The sequence below is a fragment of the Orcinus orca genome, chromosome 8, assembly GCF_937001465.1.
Source record: "Orcinus orca chromosome 8, mOrcOrc1.1, whole genome shotgun sequence".
Taxonomy (NCBI): Eukaryota; Metazoa; Chordata; class Mammalia; order Artiodactyla; family Delphinidae; genus Orcinus; species Orcinus orca.
In genome coordinates, this window is record NC_064566.1 from 6,565,212 (window position 1) to 6,583,840 (window position 18,629).

Genomic DNA, 18,629 nt, shown 5'->3' on the forward strand with positions numbered 1-18,629 from the left:
TTGGCTTCTTGAAGTTTTTTCCAGTAACAGAGCTAAACTTGCTAAAGCAACTGCTGGGGCCTATGGTGTCACCCCAGAATTCTCTGTCCAGCTTTCCCATTGACCTGCTGGGTCACCTTGGGCCAGTCCCTTCTCCTTTCTTGACCTCAGTTTCATCCTTTTACATTGAGGAGGTTAGACACACCGATCCTTGATTCTGGACTGTAGCCCAGGAGGAGGCATTTGGGAATTAGGTCTACTAAGGGGCCTGTTTGTGACATCATAGAGGGGAGAATTCCATGAGAAGTCAGGCTTTCCTAGAAGCCCCAGTGCCACGGCTTAGGCGAGAAAGGCAATCCAGGAAGGGCTCTTAGGCCCACATCTTGAGCTTTCCTCAATCCGGGGTTCACAGCATAGTCATGGATCAACCCTCAATGGCTGAAAAGGCTCAAAGTGAGGCAGACACTGATGACTCGGATGTGTTCTCTCACCCCAGTTCACCAACCACACACCACAGGCCAGGCCATGGTGGAGTCCACCGCCATCACCGAAGGGTGTCCCGTCCCCATGGTGAGTCCCACCATCATGGCATATCCCCTCATCGTGATGGATCTCAAGACTTCCATGACAATGCCTTCTCCCGCCATTCCCACCGCTTCCACCGCTCCACATCCCTCTTCCCGGATACTTCCTGTGGCGCTTTCATCTCCCACCATTCCTATGGTGAGGACCACTGTGATGATGAGCACCACCACAGTAGCAGGAGACATCACGGGGGGCCCCACCAACATAGGGAGTCCTACCACCACGGGAGACTCCAGCAGCACAGGGAGTCCCAGCACCATGGTGGGTTTCACCACCACAGTGAGGTTTCCCACCATAGTGGGCTTTATCACCAAGGTGTGCCTTACAACCATAGAGACTTCTCCCACTCTGGTAGCCCTGCCCAACACAGTGAGGCCCATCACCATGGTGGGCACCACCATCATGAAGCCCATCACCACGGAAGGCCTGCCTCCATGGGGTCCTACCACCATGACGAGCACCAGCACAGAGAGCACCAGCACGGTGCACATCCTCGTGATTACCTCCACCGAGAGCACCGCTATGGGGAGTACCGTCGTGGTAGCTCCCAACTCTTTGGCCCACACACGTCCCACAGTGTGGCCTCAGCCTCCCTCGGCTCTGCCTGTTCTCGTCAAGTAGCCCCCCAACCTAGCAAGCCAGATAGACAGAGCTCAGCCTTCAGCTTGGCTCGTTCCCTGAACACAGCGTACTCACACCCTGCCCAGACCTCCAGCAAAGTCCATCCTCGGGGCTCCTCCTCTAAAACCTCGGAAAGCTGGCCCGAAGAAGACGAGCAGATTCAGAAGCACAAAAGTGAGTCTTGGCTTGCCCCCCACCCCCCAACTCCAGCTGCCTGGCCCAGATTCCAGACCTGAGTCAGGCCCTGAACGTCCTTCCGCAGATCACGAGGCTTGCTCTCACCTGCAGGTGTATCCCATTGGCTATTCACTCGCCTGACTGTTCACCATCCAATCTTTTATTCCTGGGATTAGGCACTTCTCCAGACTGTCGGTTGTTGGTTCATGCAGTCACTGCTTTATTCATTCGCATGTTCACTTCTCGAACATTTCCTCTTCTCTAGTATGAAAGCTGGGGGTGATCACTTATACAGCCAATCCCAGACTACCCAGTGAGAGGGGTCTAGCATCCGTATCAGAACATTTACCACCGTGGATTCTGTTTGTCCATGTTTCCCCCACTGAACTGTGAGCTTCTTGAGGCCAGAGGCTGGAACCAGTGCCTGAATGAGGGCCTGGTTAGAGGGCAGGGAGGGACTTTGGCTGTTAACATATGATCCCCCAAACTTGGCCCCTGGTAGTTCCGTAAACACGGCATCAGCTTCACAAACAAGCAGTGAGGGATGAGTGTCTAATTGTTTGTGGGCAGAAAAGTCAGCCAACAGGGGTGATGTTTCAGCAGAATCTTGGAGGGAGAGGGAGAGTTTACCAAGAGGATGGGGTGGCGAGGAGGATGGGGTCTTCCGTGTGTAAGTTGCCATGTGACTTAAAGAAAAGCATGGAGGTGTAGGAGCGTGAGCTCAAGCAGACCTCAAATCCCAAGCAAGCTGGCACCTGTCGGGGAAGGGGTCAAGCCTGCGGCTCCTATACCAGCGCAGGACTAACATGGAGGCACCTGAGTGAGCTCATGGCAGGCAGGTCTGGGAGGGAAACCGGATCGCTGTGTCCCTTTCCCCCATGGACTTGGCTTTCTGGCCCTTTCACAGCTGGCCGAGCCCCACGAACCCACAAGAAGCTGCACACTGTGGACCTCTTCTATTTGTTGTGGGAAAAATTAAGCCACCTCATGTGGGGCCTTTCGAGAATGCTCAGGAAACTGACTGACTCCTTGGCCTTTGAAGCCTTCATCGTCTTCATCGTCTGCCTTAACACCATCATGCTCGTGGCCCAGACCTTCGCTGAAGTCGAGGTCCGGGGTGGTAAGAGCCAGGGAGCCCTGTTCACATGGAGAAGGCCACTGATGTTGTCCCAAGCCTCCCGTGGGCCGGATCAAGTGCCGGGGGATTTATATCGCTTATCCCATTTGATCCTCACCCTGGGAAGTAAGCGGCATTGCCCAGCAGTAGAGTGAGGCTCAGAGAGTTTTGCTGAAGTCAACCAGCCCGCCAGAGGCAGAAAAGCCCAATAAATTTGAGGTTTGCTGTTTTGGACTATAGCCACCAGGTGGCGCATCAGCTCTAAGTACGCTGCTTTGCGGGAAGGATGCCCAGAACCCAGGTCAGCTGGAAGGGCCAGGAGACTGTGCAAGCAGGAGGCCCTGGAGGGATGAGGGTGGGAAACCTGGGAAGATGGTCCCTAAAACCCTGGGGAGCAAAGTAAAGGTAAGGACCTGCCACAGGGCCCATAAACTAAGGAGAGAAGAAGAGTGATGTTTCTTGCAAGCTGTTTCAGGCTCCATTCTAAGCCCTTTACTATGTGAAAAGCATTTTTTTTTTTTTTTTTTTTTGCCCGTACGCGGGCCTCTCACTGTTGTGGCCTCTCCCGTTGCGGAGCACAGGTTCCAGACGCGCAGGCTCAGCGGCCATGGCTCACGGGCCCAGCCGCTCCGCGGCACGTGGGATCTTCCCGGACCGGGGCAGGAACCCGTGTCCCCTGCATCGGCAGGCGGACTCTCAAACACTGCGCCACCAGGGAAGCCCGTGAAAAGCATTTAATGCTTGTGAAAATTCTATCAGGCAGACTGTTATTATCACCATTTTATAGGCAAGAAGAGTGAGTCACAGAGCAGTTAAAACACACAGCCATTGGGCAGAGTCAGCTTCTCCCTAAATGGCTGAGTGTGAGGTTCCAGTGGGGAGGAGGAAGGAGAGGCTGGGTTGCTGGGGAGACCCCTGAGTGAGACCCTCCTCCCCCGTGTCCCCCACAGAGTGGTACTTCATGGCCTTGGACTCCATCTTCCTCTGCATCTACGTGGTGGAAGCTGTGCTCAAAATCATTGCTCTGGGCCTCAAGTATTTTTTGGACCCCTGGAACAACCTGGGTGGGTAGGGATGGGGCGTGTGTGTGTGTGTGTGCGTGTAGTGGGAGCCCCTGAACTGCCCAGGGGCGACAGGAGCAGGGGGTGTTGGCACTGGGAGGTCTGTGAGCCTGGGCAGGAGCCCATTACACCCAGGTGCCCCTGTTTCTGTAGATTTCTTCATCATGATCATGGCTGTGCTGGAGTTCATGCTCATGCAGATCAACTCTTCCTCCATGCGCGTGGTCTACAACCAAAGCATCTTCCGCATCTTCAAGGTCTTCAAGAGCCTGCGAGCCTTGCGAGCTATCCGGGTCCTGCGGAGGCTCAGGTCAGCGGACCCACAGCTGCCCACAAGGAGGCTGCAGACTCCAGCCTGCTTTTCCTGCCATCCACTAGGATCAATCTCTTTATTTTCCAGAGAGGGTCTGGGACACCCCCCGCCCCAAGTCACTAGCAAATCAGGGACCTCCCACCCCTGTAATCAGCAGTCTGAAAGCTGTAATCAGCTCCGACTGCTAGACACTGATCCCCACCCCACTGACTCAGCCTCTCTCTCAACCTCTGTCCACAGCTTCCTGACCAGCCTCCAGGAAGTGACCGGGACCCTGGCCCAGTCCTTGCCGTCCATCACCGCCATCCTCATCCTCATGTTCACCTGTCTCTGTATCCTGTGCCACGGGGGCTGGGGTGGGAGAGTGAGATGTTGCAATGGACGGAGTTGGGGGGAGAGACCAGGAACTGGGGGTGGCAGGGAGAGAGGAAGAAGGGGAGAGAGGACCCTGTGAGCCTGGTTTGGTCCTCAACAGCCAGTCCTGTTCTCTGTGGTGTTCCGGGCACTGTTCCGCTACTCTGACCCCAAGCGCTTCCAGAACATCTTCACCACCATCTTCACCCTCTTCACCTTGCTCACCCTGGACGACTGGTCCCTCATCTACCTGGACAGCCGAGCCCAGGGTAGGGCAGGCCTCAGGCTGGGTGGAGGGCAGGGGCTGGCTGAGTGGGCAGACCCTGAGGGCTCAGTTACCCCATCTGCAAAGTGGGGCCTCTGAGGCTTGCTGGCAGGGGTGTGGTGAGGACCGGCAAGGAACTCACAGCTCGAACGACCCCCTCTCTCCCAGGCGCCTGGTACATCATCCCCATTCTCATGATATATATCATCATCCAGTACTTCATCTTCCTCAAGTGAGGCCCCCACACCTGTGCTCCCCAGCTTTACTTCCCCCAGCCTAACCCCGGGGCATCCCCTCCCCTCCCCTCTCACCATGGCTCTGCCACGATGAACCCAGAGGAGGGTTCAGGGCCTCCCCTCCAGCCTCCTCCTGTCTCCCGCCCCAGCCTGGTGATTGCCGTCCTGGTGGATAACTTCCAGATGGCCCTGCTCAAAGGCCTGGAGAAAGTGAAGCAGGAGGTAGTGAGGGAGTGGGGCAGGGGGACGAATCAGGAAGACACGGGGAGGGGGACACATAAGCTGGAGGGAAGGAAGGAAGGTGCTCCAGGGATGGGCAGACATGGGACGCTGGCAGAACTGAGGCCTCTTCTTCGCAGAAGGCCTCCCAGATCCATGAGAAGCTACTGGATGACTCACTGACAGAGCTCATGGAAGCAGGTACCAGCAGCCTGCTTCTTCCCAGGCAGGCACAGAGCTCCAGGCTCAGCCTTATTTATTTATCTACCTATCTACCTATTTATTTATTTATTTTTGGCCATGCTGCGCGGCTAGAGGGATCTTAGTTCCCCAACCAGGGGTCAAACTCAGGTCCCGGCAGTGAAAGCGCCAAGTCCTAACCACTGGACCTACTGCCAGGGAATTCCCGACGCCCAGGTTTAGAGTCTTAGAACCTGACACTCAGGAGAACTTTCAGAGCTTAGAACTTCGGTCCAAAAAGCTCCACGACTAACCGTCAACAACCAATTAAACTGATAGTCAATTCTTGAAAGACCCATTTGCAAAACAGCTAATTAGCCAAATTATGATTCACCAAACGTTCGTTTCTGTTAATAACGTACAAAGTTTGTAGCAGTTGGTCTTATATGAAGTGGCTTCAACTGTTTTTGAGGCTTTTGTCAAGGTGTTATACCCACTTGTCCAGAGTCACTCAAAGTGTCTATAAAAATTGAGTCTATAAAAATGAAGTTTTCTGTACATGTTCATCTTTACACACCTGACTTTCTGGGTAAATAGATTTTGAGCCAATTGCTTTGCCTCCTGCTTAAAGACCTTCAGAACTTTAGAATCTGAGCTCCAGAATCCCAGGATCATCAACACCAGAGGACTAAGGGCCCTCAGGGGTCACCTGGACCCCCACCTGCCCTCTCCATCATGAACACTCAGTGCAGAAAAGCTTAAGCAAAAAGAGGAATTAACTGTCTTAAATTATTAGCAACTTGAGAGTTCATGGGCTTTCAGGAACGGCTGGATCCAGGACCCAATGATGGTTGAGATTTGGTCTCCTTCCAGTTCTCTGCTCTGTGGCTCTCTGTGTGGTTTTGTGCTTAGGGTGCTCTTCCTTTGTGGTGGGAAAGTGACCACCTGCAACTCTAGTCCCAAATCCTCACAGTTTAAGTATCCCAAGCTCTCCCAGCAGGGGTCCCCTTCTCCCACCGGTTTGAACAACATCCCAGAAATGAATCTCCTTGGCTCAGGTTGGTCACCTGCCTATTTCTGAACCAATCGCTACGGCTGAAAGGATAGGCTATTCTGCTTGGCCAGGCTTGAGTCATATGTCCTTAGAGCTGGGGGGGGGGTGGGGTCAACGCCAGCTAGGCAACGTGCACCGAAAGGGGTGGGAGTGGTTCCCCAGGAAAATTGGGAAACTTTTACCAGAAGAAGAGGGAACGCATGCTGGATGGGCAAACAAACAAAACACACTCCATGCCCGGAGAAACAATCTCTTTGGGGTCATCCTGGACAAAAACCCCTTTAGCTCCTGTTTGACTATCTCCATGACACACGGGGTTTCCTCCACCTTCTCTCAATCCAGGCAGCATCTTGACCTCCCCCTTCTTTCCCTACATGCAGAGCCTGAAGAGGTGATAAGTGGACACACTATACAGAAGCAGCTCATTGAGAAAAAATTTGGAGACATGACTGAGAAGTAAGGAGATGCAAAGGGAGGGGAGGCCTCAGGTCTAAGGGGAGAGGTCCGGGGGCCAGACCGGTGGACTGCCGTGGGAAAGGGGCATTGCCCACCTCTCTGGAAGGGCGGTAGAGCCCTAAGGCTTATGTAGAGACTGTGGGTGGGATGTGGAGGCCTTGAGTGGCTTCTGCTCACTCAGAGTCACCTGGTACCACCAAGAGAATCCCACCAGCAGCACCTGAAGGGCCACGAGAGCCCCTCTGAGGCTGAGGGCCCAGGGCAGGGGCAGCGGACAGAGGCTGCAGGAGCAGGGGTTCTGCGCATCTTTTTGCTCCAGAAGCATCCCTGATCCTTGCTCTGGGCCAGGTTCTGCGAGGACTCCAGAGGCCCAAAGCGGACACAGACTAGCACCTGCCCGTGAGGGCCCCCTCTAAAGACCTTGGCGGGGCCACATAGGGTGGGTGGACTCCAGCTGGCTTCAGGGATGGGGAGGGTGGGTCGGGAAACAGCTTGGTAAAGGCCTGGGAGGCAGATGTCAACGCGAGTGGCCGGCTGGGCCAGGACAGCTGGGGACTAGTGGCTGTGCTCATGGCCAGGGGTCCTTGGCACAGACTCCTGCGCCCTGGCTCTCAGGCCTGGCTCCCCAGAGAACCAGCCTGACTGCTGGCACCTTCCAGGCTCTTCTTGGCCACCGACAGAGCTTAAGCGCCAAGCCCTCCATGATCACGGCCCCACCCCACACCTCCAGCACATCCTGGGTTTACGTACAGCACAGCACATACTTCTCCACCTTCAGGCCTTTGCCCACACTGTTCTCTCTGCCTGGAATGTTCTCCGGCTGCCAACACCAGGCTCAGGTGATCAAGAGCCGGAAAAGCTGAGATCCAATCCTGCTCGTTTCATCTCCCGGCCGCCCTCCCGGCCGCCCTCCCGGCTGCCCTCCATGTTCCAGATCCTGGTACCTTTGCCTGGGCTCCTCTGTGATGCTTTCCCTGGGGGTTTCTCGGCCTCCAAACTCTTCTCCACTGGCCCACCTCCACCTCCACTGAGAGTGGTCTTGTTTTTGTTGTTTAGTTTGTTTGTTTGAATCTTTTTTTTCTTCCTTCCTTTTTCTTTTTAATGATTTAGAGACTGATCTTTGTTAAAAGTACTTTTGGCTTTCCCTGCCTTCCCCGAGTTTACAGCCCTACAAGGCCTCCTGTCTCCCTTAGCTTAAGGTCCGGGCGCCCTGCTTTGACCTCCCCTGGATGTCTCCACCTTGAATTCATCCGTCCCGAGGCGCACTCCGGCCCCCAGTACACTCCCTGCTGCTCACAGACCTTGGCGCACCAGAAACCGGGTCTGAGCTCAGCAAACCCTCAAGTGTCTTTCAAGCTCAGCTCAGTGACGCTTCCTCCAGAAGCCTTTCCTGATCCCCAGTACTTGGGTGAGGTTTTCCTCCTCTGGGCCCCTCGATGCCCTCTGTTTATACTTATCACAAGTGTAAACAACCTTGGTTTGCTTTCCTAGCTCTGCCACAGACTGAGCTTCTTAAGGGCAGCGGCTGTTTCTTATTTGTTTCTATGTCCTCGGAGCACCGTGCAGTGTTCATTGATTTCAGGGTTATATGATGGCTGGATTGATAAGACAGGCTGGCAGTGAAGGAGTTAATGAATGGGTAGTGGGTGGGGCTGGGGGTTTAGGTGGATGGCTGACTGTGAAGGGGTGGGGGGCGGGTCGGGGAAGAGCAGGTGGATGGAGGGATAGGTGAGTGAGGGAAAGGGCGGGGCGGCCCCATGGGTGAGGAATGGCTAGATAGACGGGCGGGGATGCGGGTAGGTGGTTGAGCGGGTGCAGGAGTCAGCATGGGGTAGCTTGGACACATGGAGGCATGGGCGGTTTGGAGGTAAACAGTTTAATCGTCAGAACCCTCTGTGGTACCGGCAGCTGGTGGCAGCAGGGGCGCGGATATGTGGAAAAGGAAATATACCGTGGAGGGCCACACACAGAGAAGTGGCGCCCGTGGCTGGAAATGGAGGCATGGGGTGCTGTGAGTGGGGGGAGAAGGGGGCTCTGGGGGCTGAGATGGCCCAGCCTTGCCTCCCCCCTGCCCCCTCCCCCTTCCCCCCCCCCCACCCCCGTGCCCTCAGGCAGCGGGAGCTCCTGTTCCACTTCCTGCAGCTGGTGTCCGGGGTGGAGCATTACCAGCAGAAATTCCGCTCCCAGGCAGCTGTCATCGATGAGATTGTGGACACCGCGTTTGAGGTGAACCAGGCAGGACCTGGGAGGAGCCAGATGGAGGGGGAGGGTACTGGAAGGCCGGGCCTCGGGGGCTTTGCCTGGAAGCTGCCCTGAGTAACAGTGGTGTGGGCCTCTGGGAGGCAGAGGGCTGGCGCCATCACCTGCCACCCCACCCCGCAGGCTGGAGAGGAGGACTTCAGGAAGTGATCCCCAGAATGGCAGCCCGAGTCCAGGCTTCAGCCTCTGGCAGGCTCTCCCCTGGGTCGGGCCAAGTCCCCATCTCTGCTGGAAAGATCACTGGGCCTGCAGGGCTGGGCCCCAACAGAGCTTTAAAACCCCAGGTGGCTCCGTGTCCTCCCTGGCTGGGCCCGAGCCGCAAGGGAACCTGTGGGCCTGCACGCACGTGCATCCTCGAGCATGTGTGTGCGAGTGTTTCAGGTGAAAGGCTCTGTCCTTGGATCCCTCCCTGCCCCACTGGGGCCTGGCGTCCTGGCCTGGCAGGGCCTTAACAGCAGCCAGCGGGGTGACGTGGCATGTGGGCCAGGCTCAGTGCTGGAGGGAGAGGGAGCGGTCACCCTGCTTTGGGGAGGGAGGCCCATCTGGCCCAGGAGACAGGAGAACAAGAACAGGATGGTTGTCAGGGCCCGAGGGACCAGGATGCTCCAGAAATGAGGTCTCGGAGCCCAGGCCTACCGGCACCGTCAGCATCCAGCAGAAGGGCGCCAGCTCGATGGGGGCAGCCTGAGCTCGGAAGGCAGAGGCCATCGCCATGCCCTGCCCTGCCTGGGGTCAGGCTAAAGAGCCTCAGTGAGGGGAGGGAGGGTGCAGGCTGCTCAAGTCCTTGTGGCCTCGGGGTGGGGGGCCGGGTGTGTGTGGAGTGGACAAGCCTCTGTTAGAGGGAAGCAAGGGATGAGTTCCCCTGCTTTTAGCCTGAGCCTGGGCAGGATGCCCAAGACGGCGGCGGGGCACTGAGCACTAAGTCAAGCCCAGCCAGAGGGAGGGCGGCCTCCCACCAGATGGGGAGTGAAGCTGGCAGAGTGAAGCTGGAGGGGATCGGGACGGAACGCAGGAGTGGGAGCTGAGAGGTGACAGTTTTGCCAGCCACCCCCCTACCTCCAGTGCGGACCAGACAGGGGTGACGTCTACGGGCTCCCGGACAGAAGCAGCGCGTCTCCTCCCTGGCCCGGCCGAGGGTGCGGGCTGGCCCAGAGCCCGGGCATTGACTGTGCGGAGGAAATGCCATCTGGGATTTGGGCACAGATTCCGGGGGTGGAGAGGCCACCCGGCCTCACCTCACCCCACCACCTCACACACTGATTCAACAAGCATTTCCTGCCACTTCTCACCCCGTGGCAGCCACTCAGGAGGCTCCTGCTGGGTGGCACATGGGAGCTCTTCCAGCGGCTGCCCCACCGCAGGCCCCTGGGCTGTCTGCGAGGCCATATCCGACAGGCTTGAGCCGCTGGGAGGCTGGAAGTTTTCCCTCCATCCCTCATTCCTGTCACACTCAGCCCCTCAAGCTTCCAGGTGGGAATCAGTTCATTTACCATCTCCCCATCGCCACCCCATATGGCCTCCCAGGGCTCTAGAGGGCAGGGCCTGGGAGCTGGGGCTGTTCCTCAGTAAGTGCCAGCATTGGCAGGCACTGGCCTGGCCGGCCGGGCCCCAGGGTGCTCTCCACAGCCACCCTGTCCAGCCGCCTGGGCCTAGGGGTGCCCACACCTCGTGCTCCCACAGGATCTGCTTCCTGCCCATCCTGTCTCAGGCATGGGTGTGTGTCTGTGCATCTGAGGAACAGCTCCGCCTGGGGCAGGTGTGTACCTGGGGCTGTGTGTTTTGGGGTGTATTCTCCAGGTTATCCTCGGGATGGGGGTGTTGCTTCTGTGTGTGTGTGTGTGTGTTTCCGGTTTGCTAGGTTATGTGTGTCTTTTTCTGGATATATGTGTGGTGTCTGGGAGCAATCTGAGGGTGTATGGTGGGTTTATGTGTCTGTCTGGTGTCTTGCGAAGTTCTGGATGTGTGTGTGTGCATGTGTAGCGAGCGTTAATTCCAGCCACAAATTCAGGTGCGCAAAAAATGTTCCATCTCTTCTTTAAATGACATTGAATTGCATCTGTCCCCTTATCCCTCCTACGGACAGTGGATTTGACCTCGGTCCCCTTCGCGCTCCCTGCCAGCCCCTTGCAGGCGTCTTGCTCAGGACAAAGCACTGGGGAGTCCTTCCGGCATGTGGTCCACAGGGTCCAGCCTTCGTGGTCTCTTGCCCTGCAGGGGCTCTGCCACGTCTGGGCCACATGCTGGTATAAGAATCTCACAGGCTGAGAGCTCAGTGCACTGGGGCCAGGCTGGCTAAAACTCTCACGCGCCACTCTGAGTCGTCCTGGCAACTGAGAGGAAGCAGAACTCAGGTGCGGCTCAGAGCCTTCACTGGCTCCCGTCCCTTTCCAGTCTTGGGGCATCATCCCTCTCCTGTGACTTCGTCTCCGAACCCATAACTCTGCCAATATTGGGAGTCTCTAGAGGTTTGTTCCTCTACGTCTGTGATGCTGGGGTGTTCGGGGGACCCCAAATTTGGGAGCTGAACTTTGCACCCTTAGCACCGTCTGGGCTGAGACAGCAGAAGCTCAGCTGTGGGTGGTGTGGGCACCCTGTCAGGGGGGTGTTGGGAGCTGGAGGGGGGTGTTGGGAGCTGGAGGGGGGTGTTGGGAGCTGCTGAGAGTGGGACTGGGGAACAGGAGAGGGAGGAAGAGTGAGGCACTCAGAAGAGACCAATGCAAGAAGCAGTGCTAGCAATTTATTGCCACATATATGGTCCAGGAACCTGACATGCCCTCCACCGACGCGCTCACTCCTGCCCAGACCCGCCCGCTCCCTCCCTCCCCCAAGCCCACAGGGGTCTACTACAGGGTCACACAGTCGTGCTTTAGAAGTTGGAAGGAGTTCTGCCAGGGAACCGTAAGGATCTCAAAGTCACAGAGCAGCTTCTGCAAATAGATCATGAGGAAAGAAGGAGGGGTGAGCCCAGGCCCCAGGCCGCCTGCTGCCCACAGTCAGCCCTGTGCCTGCGGTGCTCCGGGATGCAAGGAGGAACATCAAGTTAGATGCCAGGACCAGAGCCCAGATCTTTCCAGCCCAGCCCCTCACTCCAGGGGGAGCCCCAGTCTGCTCCTCTCTGCACTTCACACTGCTCTCAAGGCTGAGTCATCCAGGAGGCAGGGACAGGGCCAGCCAGACCCATTCGAGCTGTACAACCCGAGGGCCCGCCCGCTGGCCACTGGGTGAGCTGATGCCTGGCTGGGGGCAGGGCTGTTACCTCCTGCTGCACCCCTGCGGCCAGGGGGCAGGTGGTGAGGTCTATGTGGTCTCCAGCCATGGCATTCTTCCGACAGGCCGTGCTCCCCATCTCCACGGTCAGGTAGTACTTGATGCCCGCCACCAACTGAGGCAGAGGTGGGGGCAGGTCAGGGGTGCCGGGGGACAACCTTTGACCTGGACCTCTCACCTCCCTCCATTTGCTCCCATCTCCCATTACCTTCCCTAGGACATATCCAGCACACTGCCTTTGGGATTCAGGTCTGGGAGGAGGGGAGAGGAAGGATGGGGAGGGGGCGGCAGGCAGTTCTGGTGGGGAGCCCTGGGGAGAGGGGCAGAGCCTGGGCCACGCAGGAGGCTGAGACCCAAGTCCACACAACTGCCCCATCTCCCTCACCCCCCCTCCCCAACTCGCCCATCCCGGCAGGGACCAGTGTGAGGCTAGTGAGGTAGCCATGCAAATTCAGGGTTGGATCTTATTCGAAATTTAGATATTCTGTTCCGCAAGAAGTGCTGGCATTAATTGGATTTTGAAAAATATGTTGTATTAAAATGCCATGCTGATTACTCTTGTGTCGCCCCCTCCATCTGCTGCCCGGCTGGGGTCGCGCTCGCCTCCCACGGCCCCGCCCCGCCCCGCCGGCCGGGCGCACCTGGCTCTGCGCCCGGAGGATGGTGGTGTCGCGGAAGTAGTAGATGCTGTTGCTGCCCATGTTGTAGCTGGCCATGGCCGCCTGCGTCGCCTTCCGCACCTGCGGGTCGTTGGGCGACAGGTCCTGCCGCTCTCCGACCTCGCGATCCCCCGGCCGGGCCCGGGCGTCGTGGGGCAGCGCCAGGAGGCAGAGCGCGAGCAGGGCCAGGCCCAGTGGCAGCAGGAGGCTCGGACGCGCCATGGTTGCCGGCGTCGGTGTCCAGCCGCGGGCCCGCGCCGCTTTTACGGGCTGCGCGGCCCCGCCCGGCCCCGCCCGCCGCGTGCCTCCACCGGCGGGGAGGGATCGCCGGGCCTGGGCAAGGCCTTCCGGGCGCCGAGGGGGACAGCGGACAGCCCCGAGCACACCTGTGTATCACGACGCTGCGTGCCCTCCAGGCACACCTAGTCCGGTGAGGGAAAGGTCAAGGACAGCCCCCAGCAACAAGTGCCACCAGTGGGACAGTTCACAGAGGCCCATCACGTGTGAAATACCAACAACAGCTACCAGCAAGCTCTTAACTGTCTCCACTGTGTAGCCTTGGAGAAGTTACTTAACTCTCACGGTCTCAATTTCCGCCTCTGTGAAACGGGTTGCTGTGAGGATTCAGTAAGTAAAGGGCTTAGGGGAGGCCAGGAGCTGTATAAACAGCAGGTAAGTAGGAGATGTTACTGCGCCGAGCCGGGCACTGTTTAACCCTCACAACCAGCATGACGTGGGGATCAGTAATGTTTCCACTTTACAGAGGAGTGAACAGGAGAAAGACGGAACAACTGATTTTGCCCAAGGACACCGACTGGTAAAAAGTAAACGGTGACACTGGCTTTTGAGCCCCAGCAGTCTAAGCCAAATCTGTGCTCTCAAGCCAGACTGAACCCAAAGAATGAGAACTGGCCAGAAGGAGGTGTGTGGGTGGTCCCAGCTCTGCTGTTTACTGCCGGGGGGACTTCCAGCAAGTCCCTGGACCTCTGGGAGCCTCAGTGTCCTCATCTGAAGAAATGTGACAACTCTTGTCTTCTAAGGTTGTGCTGACAATAATGGCCTGAGACTGGGTCACCCATAGGTAAACTGGGCCTGTGCTGGAGGTACCAGCAATATAGGGCTATGATGTTTTTTGGAATAATCTGACAATCTATAAAAAACAGCATTGAAGTAGTCAACACGGGAAAAGTGTGGCTTTTGTTGGGATGTTTTGGAATTAGTATTTTAGAGTTCAGGGTCATTTGTACTTTTAATCACTTGTTGCCAGGGGGAGGTGGGGCTTTTTGCTCCTGGGACACAAAGATTTTATTAGTGCTTAGGGCCTCCAAGGATCTTACCTGGGGTTTGGGACAGGCTGTGGTTTTCAGTACCCAACAAAGTGTTGGTGCTTAATAAGTGGTAGCTATGATTGTGATGAATATTATGAGAAAGCATCCAGCATCCCCCCCGGCACCCCCACCAATTCTCGGCCTCTCAGAATCCCAGGGCCAGGAAAGGCACTGATTTCTCCCAGGGAGACCAGGACCAGTGTGGTCACTGCCCAGTCCAACTACTACCCCACCCCCTCAGCCCAGCTGTGAAAAACAATCTTTGGATGCCAAGGGACAGTCTCAAGTTTGTTGTGGGCTCAGGTGTCTGCCTTAAAGGGACAGACCCATTTGTGTGAGAGCTGGCAAGAGCTTGGCTTGATGAGGAGGCCAAGGTCAGGCAGGAGCCCAACCTGAGAGAAGCTGGGAGTGGGGGAGTAAGAGGCCCAAGCCCGCAGCCCAGGGGAGAGGTGAAGAGGTAGCCCCAGGGGGCCAGGAGTCTCCTTGGGTTCTCCCGGATCTGCTCTCCTGTTACTTGGAACTCAGCTGTGGCCACACTTAAACTCCAACAGCTCCCTGGGAAATAAGCCAAGGCCCAGTCTCTGACTCACCAAGGGCCAGTGGGTCCCCAGCTCACTTGCCCCTACTCTACCTGTTATTCCTTTGTGCTGACACCAGCAAATCTTTTGCATGCCAACCTAACAATTTTCAAAGACTTTTCACCCACTGGTCTGTTCTCGTAAGCACCCTGAGTAAGCATCATCCTCATTTTGCAGATGAAGAAAGTTAATCAGAGAGGTCAGGACACTTGTCTAAGGTCACTCACTCAGCTAGAAGTGGTGTCCTGGTGAGAAAAGAGGGATGGGGAAGGGAAATTAACAATTATCAGGCTCCTGATATGAGCCGGGCCTTGCACCAGGGACTCAACATATGTTCTCTCATCCTCGTAACAGCTCTGCAGAAGCAGTGATTATTACTTTTTACAAGGAGGAAATGCAGGGTCAAAGGGGAAGGGTCAGGGGTGGGCGCTGGGGGGAAACCATGTGCCAGCATCCTAGTGTGTGAGTTCTGGACCACTCCACAGGGATATGAGGTCTGCTGTGCAGAGGGAGGCTCCCTGGGGGTGCGGGTGCCCCGGGAAGGGTTTTCCCAGGGCTGGGTCTCATCTGGAAAATAGTCTTAGCCTGGACTCCATTCATGCTTAGTCTGGACCACTCTGGCTTCCAGAAGGAGGCCTGGGCCAGGTTTGAGCTCGGATGGGCCATCCCCACTGGCCACAGGACACGGCTTTCAGTTTTGCTGTGACCCAGACATCCCAACCCGGGTTGCCCACGGCACCCCTCTCTTGTCCCTGGCTGATGGGTCTTGCTGGCCAGGGTGGGCCCTCGATATCCCCTTCACCCCAGGATCATGTTACCCCGGGCCTTCACGCTGCTCCCAGAACCCTCTTCCTTGAACCTTAAGCTGGGCCGCAGTTATTCCCTGCCCAGGGCTCGTCTCCCCTTTCCTGATGGATCATGTCCTGGAAAAGTGGCTGTGTGGCAAGGAAAGCTGCGATCCGACCGTGATTAAAGCTGCCCTCTGGGGAGAAGCTCTCCCAAGTGCCCTGGGTTTTGCGTTCATTAGCTGGTTGAATCTTCACAAACCTGCACCAGCTGACAGAGGAGGAGACTGAGGCTCAGAGCAGTGAAGCAACTTGTTCCAGTTCGCACGGAAGGAACTGAGCACAGAGCCAGGCCTGGCGGGCTCTTTCAAGCTACCATCCTTCAAGGCCAGAAGTGACAGTAGAGAGAGCCCTGGGTCCCTGCAGGGAGGAGGCAACATGGAAGGGAGGTGCATGTACTTCACACCTTCTGGGCACGTACTTCACACGTACGCGTGTGATGGTCACGAGCACGTACTTCACACCTTCTGGGCTGCTACTGGGGCAGGTGGCAAGGTGAGTCTTGGGCTTGGGTTTGCCCTGTAGCCTCTCCCTACTTCCTCCCCAGGGGCAGCAGGACCCCTTCAGGACCCCGGAGTTCATGGGTTGGGTCCACCTCAAGCTTTGGGGCAGATCTGAGAACTCGTGATAGGCTGGTTCAGGGCATCAAGCTCTGGCTCGGGTGCAGCAGGGAGAAGGAAAACCGGGTCAATATTTGCTGATTTCCAGGCCCACCCATGTCTCCGGCCAGGCACATCCTGTCAGGCAGTGTGGGCTGACATCTAGATAACTCACCTCCTACCCATTCCCACCCAGGTCTGCTTTCTCCAACGTTCCAGGCCTCGTTCCCTTTGTCCTGCTGGTCGAGGTGGGGCTGGGTCTCTGAGAGACTGCTGTCACAAGGAACATTCCAGATGCCATTGGTCTCCTACAGCTCCAGGACTGATGCGGGAAGTTGGGTGCGACGCACGAAGAAGACCAGATTGAGGGTTCGGGGCCCACCAACCTGTCACAGATACTGCCTGGGCCCGAGGGTGAGGTGAGAAGGCAGGCTTCAGCCCCTTCACAGACAAAGCCTGTGCATGAGGCAGGGAAGCCTGTCCCACAGGGCTCCGCTGGGCGGCCCCCAGCAACCAGCAGGGAGAGGAGCCGCAGGAAGGGTGTCGTGGAAGAGGAGGGAGTCTCCATTACCTCACAGAGTGCCAGTGACCATGTGGCAGTACCAAGGCTGAGCAGGGAGAGGCCGTGGCCCTGCCCAGCCCCTGCCTAAGCACACCAGGCCTGTGTGACAGCATCACAGCACATGGGTCAAGGCTGAGGGGACTCCAAGGTGACCCTGGACCCAACGAGAGTAACATCAGAAACACAGTATGGCCTGAAACTCCAGGGACAGCCCACATTACCACCTCAGTCTGGTCTTCAGACTGGCACCCTCCCAGGCAGCAGCCTGTTAACACAAGCTGGGCCCAGGTCCGGCCACCTGGTGACCTTCCAGGGGGGCTTCTCACACTTCCCAGACCCAAACTTGCACTGAACCTTCATCTGTACTAATAACCATCATACTTTGAGTAATCACCTACTTGCTCTATCCTCAGGTCTTTTTGGTTTCCCTTTTATCTTTCTTCTACTGTTCTGAGACGTAGCTAATGTGCAGAGAAGTACACAGAACGTATCTGATCACCACCACACAGGTCAAAAAGTGGAAACTGCCACTCCCGGCCCCAAGTGCTCCCAGGCATTACACCCGCCTCCCTCCCCCAAAGGCAATCACTCCCAACTTCTTTTTCTTTACCATCGACTTTTGCAATAAGCATTTTTTTTTCCCTCTAGTTTTACCACCCACGGAGATCCCTACATAGGGATCCAGCTGGGGGCCCTTATATACAAAGCTGCTGTGAACAGTCGCTCAAGTGCTGGTGCAGGTGTGCGTGTCCTCCGTCACAACCCTGGGAGCGGAATTGCTGGCTCATAGGGTGGGTCTTCAGTTTTACTGGCAAACACCCTTTTCCCCAACTGTTCATACCAATTTACGCTCCCACCAGCTGGGTATCTGATCCTGTTGCTCCACTTCCTCATCGGCACTTGGTATCGTCTGACTTACAACTATACGTGAGCGTATAATGGCATCGTGTTTGCATTTCTGACTACGAATGTGATTGAACACCTTCTAACAGGCTTATTTACCACTTGGGGATTCCTCTGTGGCTGCCTTCCACGTCTTTTACCCATTATCCTGTTGTGTTGTCTGCTTTTTCTTGACTGCAGCTCTGAACTTGCTCTAGAGAGTCCTTTGTGGTCGATGTGTGTTGCAAATATTTCCAACCATGGGTTAGGCTCCTCACTCGCTTTATGGTATCTTTAGATGACGGAAGTTTCTATAATGGAGTTGAACTTATCAACTTTTTCTTAATCTTTCCCTGCCCTGAGATCATGAAAATCTTCTCATATTATCGCAATGTTTGTATTTATTATGTCATTTCTCTCCTCACCAGACTGTAAACCCTCTGAGGATAAACAAAGCTGCTGTGAACACTCGCTGAGGTGCCAGTGCAGGTGTGCCGGTGTCCTGAACAATTCCAGCACTGCATCTGATCCTTACAGCATCACTTTCCAGGAGGGGAAACTGAGCCTCAGAGAGGCCAAGCGCCATGACCAAGGAACACAGGGCTCTCAGGTTTCCATATTATGTTTTGAGGACCAGTCTTCCTCACCCGTAGAAGAGGAAACAGTCACTTGTTACTGTGAAAGAAACAAGTGTTTGCAAAGATCTTAGCTCTGGACCTAGTTCATACCAAACCTGCAAGGAAATAAAGATGAAAATAACCGGGTAAAAGTGTATCCCACTCAAGCCCCTACCCCAGTTGTGATGCTCACATTCTTTCTGCCTCCCTAAGAGAACAGGGCAGACTGCAAGAGCCCTGCCCACTCCTCCCAGAGGCCAGGAGAGCACAGGACAGTTGGCAGGTAAACCTTCACCCACATCCCAGCCACCCTTTTCCTAGTAGCTCTGACTGCCACTGACTTTTCCACCAGGTGCTACCTAGCCCAGCTGTTGACCACATGGACATCTGGATCCCAGGAAGGGATCAACCCACAC

General features: G+C 56.3%; 2 protein-coding genes and 1 long non-coding RNA gene across 5 annotated transcripts; 2 read left to right on the top strand and 1 right to left on the bottom strand.

Annotated features, from left to right (window-relative positions):
• The first annotated feature begins 398 nt into the window (after positions 1–398).
• Positions 399–9,026, top strand: CATSPER1 (cation channel sperm associated 1). The gene is made up of 14 exons (XM_012537166.3): positions 399–549; positions 845–988; positions 1,078–1,359; positions 2,270–2,482; positions 3,430–3,543; positions 3,694–3,850; positions 4,094–4,185; positions 4,333–4,476; positions 4,641–4,704; positions 4,858–4,930; positions 5,068–5,128; positions 6,542–6,617; positions 8,729–8,843; positions 9,000–9,026. The coding sequence occupies exons 1-14, from the start codon at positions 399–401 to the stop codon at positions 9,024–9,026; spliced, it is 1,713 nt and encodes a 570-aa protein (XP_012392620.1).
• Positions 9,027–11,591: 2,565 nt separating this feature from the next.
• On the bottom strand, positions 11,592–13,104 carry CST6 (cystatin E/M). The gene is made up of 3 exons (XM_004264392.4): positions 12,785–13,104; positions 12,133–12,258; positions 11,592–11,803 (listed from the first exon to the last, which is right to left on the bottom strand). The coding sequence occupies exons 1-3, from the start codon at positions 13,022–13,024 to the stop codon at positions 11,720–11,722; spliced, it is 450 nt and encodes a 149-aa protein (XP_004264440.1). The 5' UTR covers positions 13,025–13,104; the 3' UTR covers positions 11,592–11,719.
• A 133-nt stretch (positions 13,105–13,237) lies between these two features.
• On the top strand, positions 13,238–18,354 carry LOC125965114 (uncharacterized). 3 transcript variants are annotated; one of them, XR_007478642.1, is made up of 3 exons: positions 13,238–16,048; positions 16,349–16,571; positions 18,025–18,354. It is a non-coding gene; the product is annotated as an uncharacterized LOC125965114 (long non-coding RNA). The 3 variants fall into 3 exon arrangements; XR_007478640.1 differs by having other exon boundaries at positions 13,238–13,474; positions 13,566–16,571; XR_007478641.1 differs by having other exon boundaries at positions 13,238–16,571.
• The last annotated feature ends 275 nt before the right edge of the window (positions 18,355–18,629 follow it).

What these genes read in the sequence shown, in the direction of transcription:
- CATSPER1 (XM_012537166.3), top strand. Translation starts at nt 399, where the DNA reads ATGGATCAACCCTCAATGGCTGAAAAGGCTCAAAGTGAGGCAGACACT. An exon ending in AAGGGTGTCCCGTCCCCATG is followed by an intron (nt 550 to 844) that starts GTGAGTCCCACC and finishes TCACCACCACAG; the next exon opens with TGAGGTTTCCCACCATAGTG. An exon ending in TGAAGTCGAGGTCCGGGGTG is followed by an intron (nt 2,483 to 3,429) that starts GTAAGAGCCAGG and finishes TGTCCCCCACAG; the next exon opens with AGTGGTACTTCATGGCCTTG.
- CST6 (XM_004264392.4), bottom strand. Translation starts at nt 13,024, where the DNA reads ATGGCGCGTCCGAGCCTCCTGCTGCCACTGGGCCTGGCCCTGCTCGCG. An exon ending in TCCTCCGGGCGCAGAGCCAG is followed by an intron (nt 12,259 to 12,784) that starts GTGCGCCCGGCC and finishes CCTCTGCCTCAG; the next exon opens with TTGGTGGCGGGCATCAAGTA. An exon ending in CCGCAGGGGTGCAGCAGGAG is followed by an intron (nt 11,804 to 12,132) that starts GTAACAGCCCTG and finishes ATCTATTTGCAG; the next exon opens with AAGCTGCTCTGTGACTTTGA.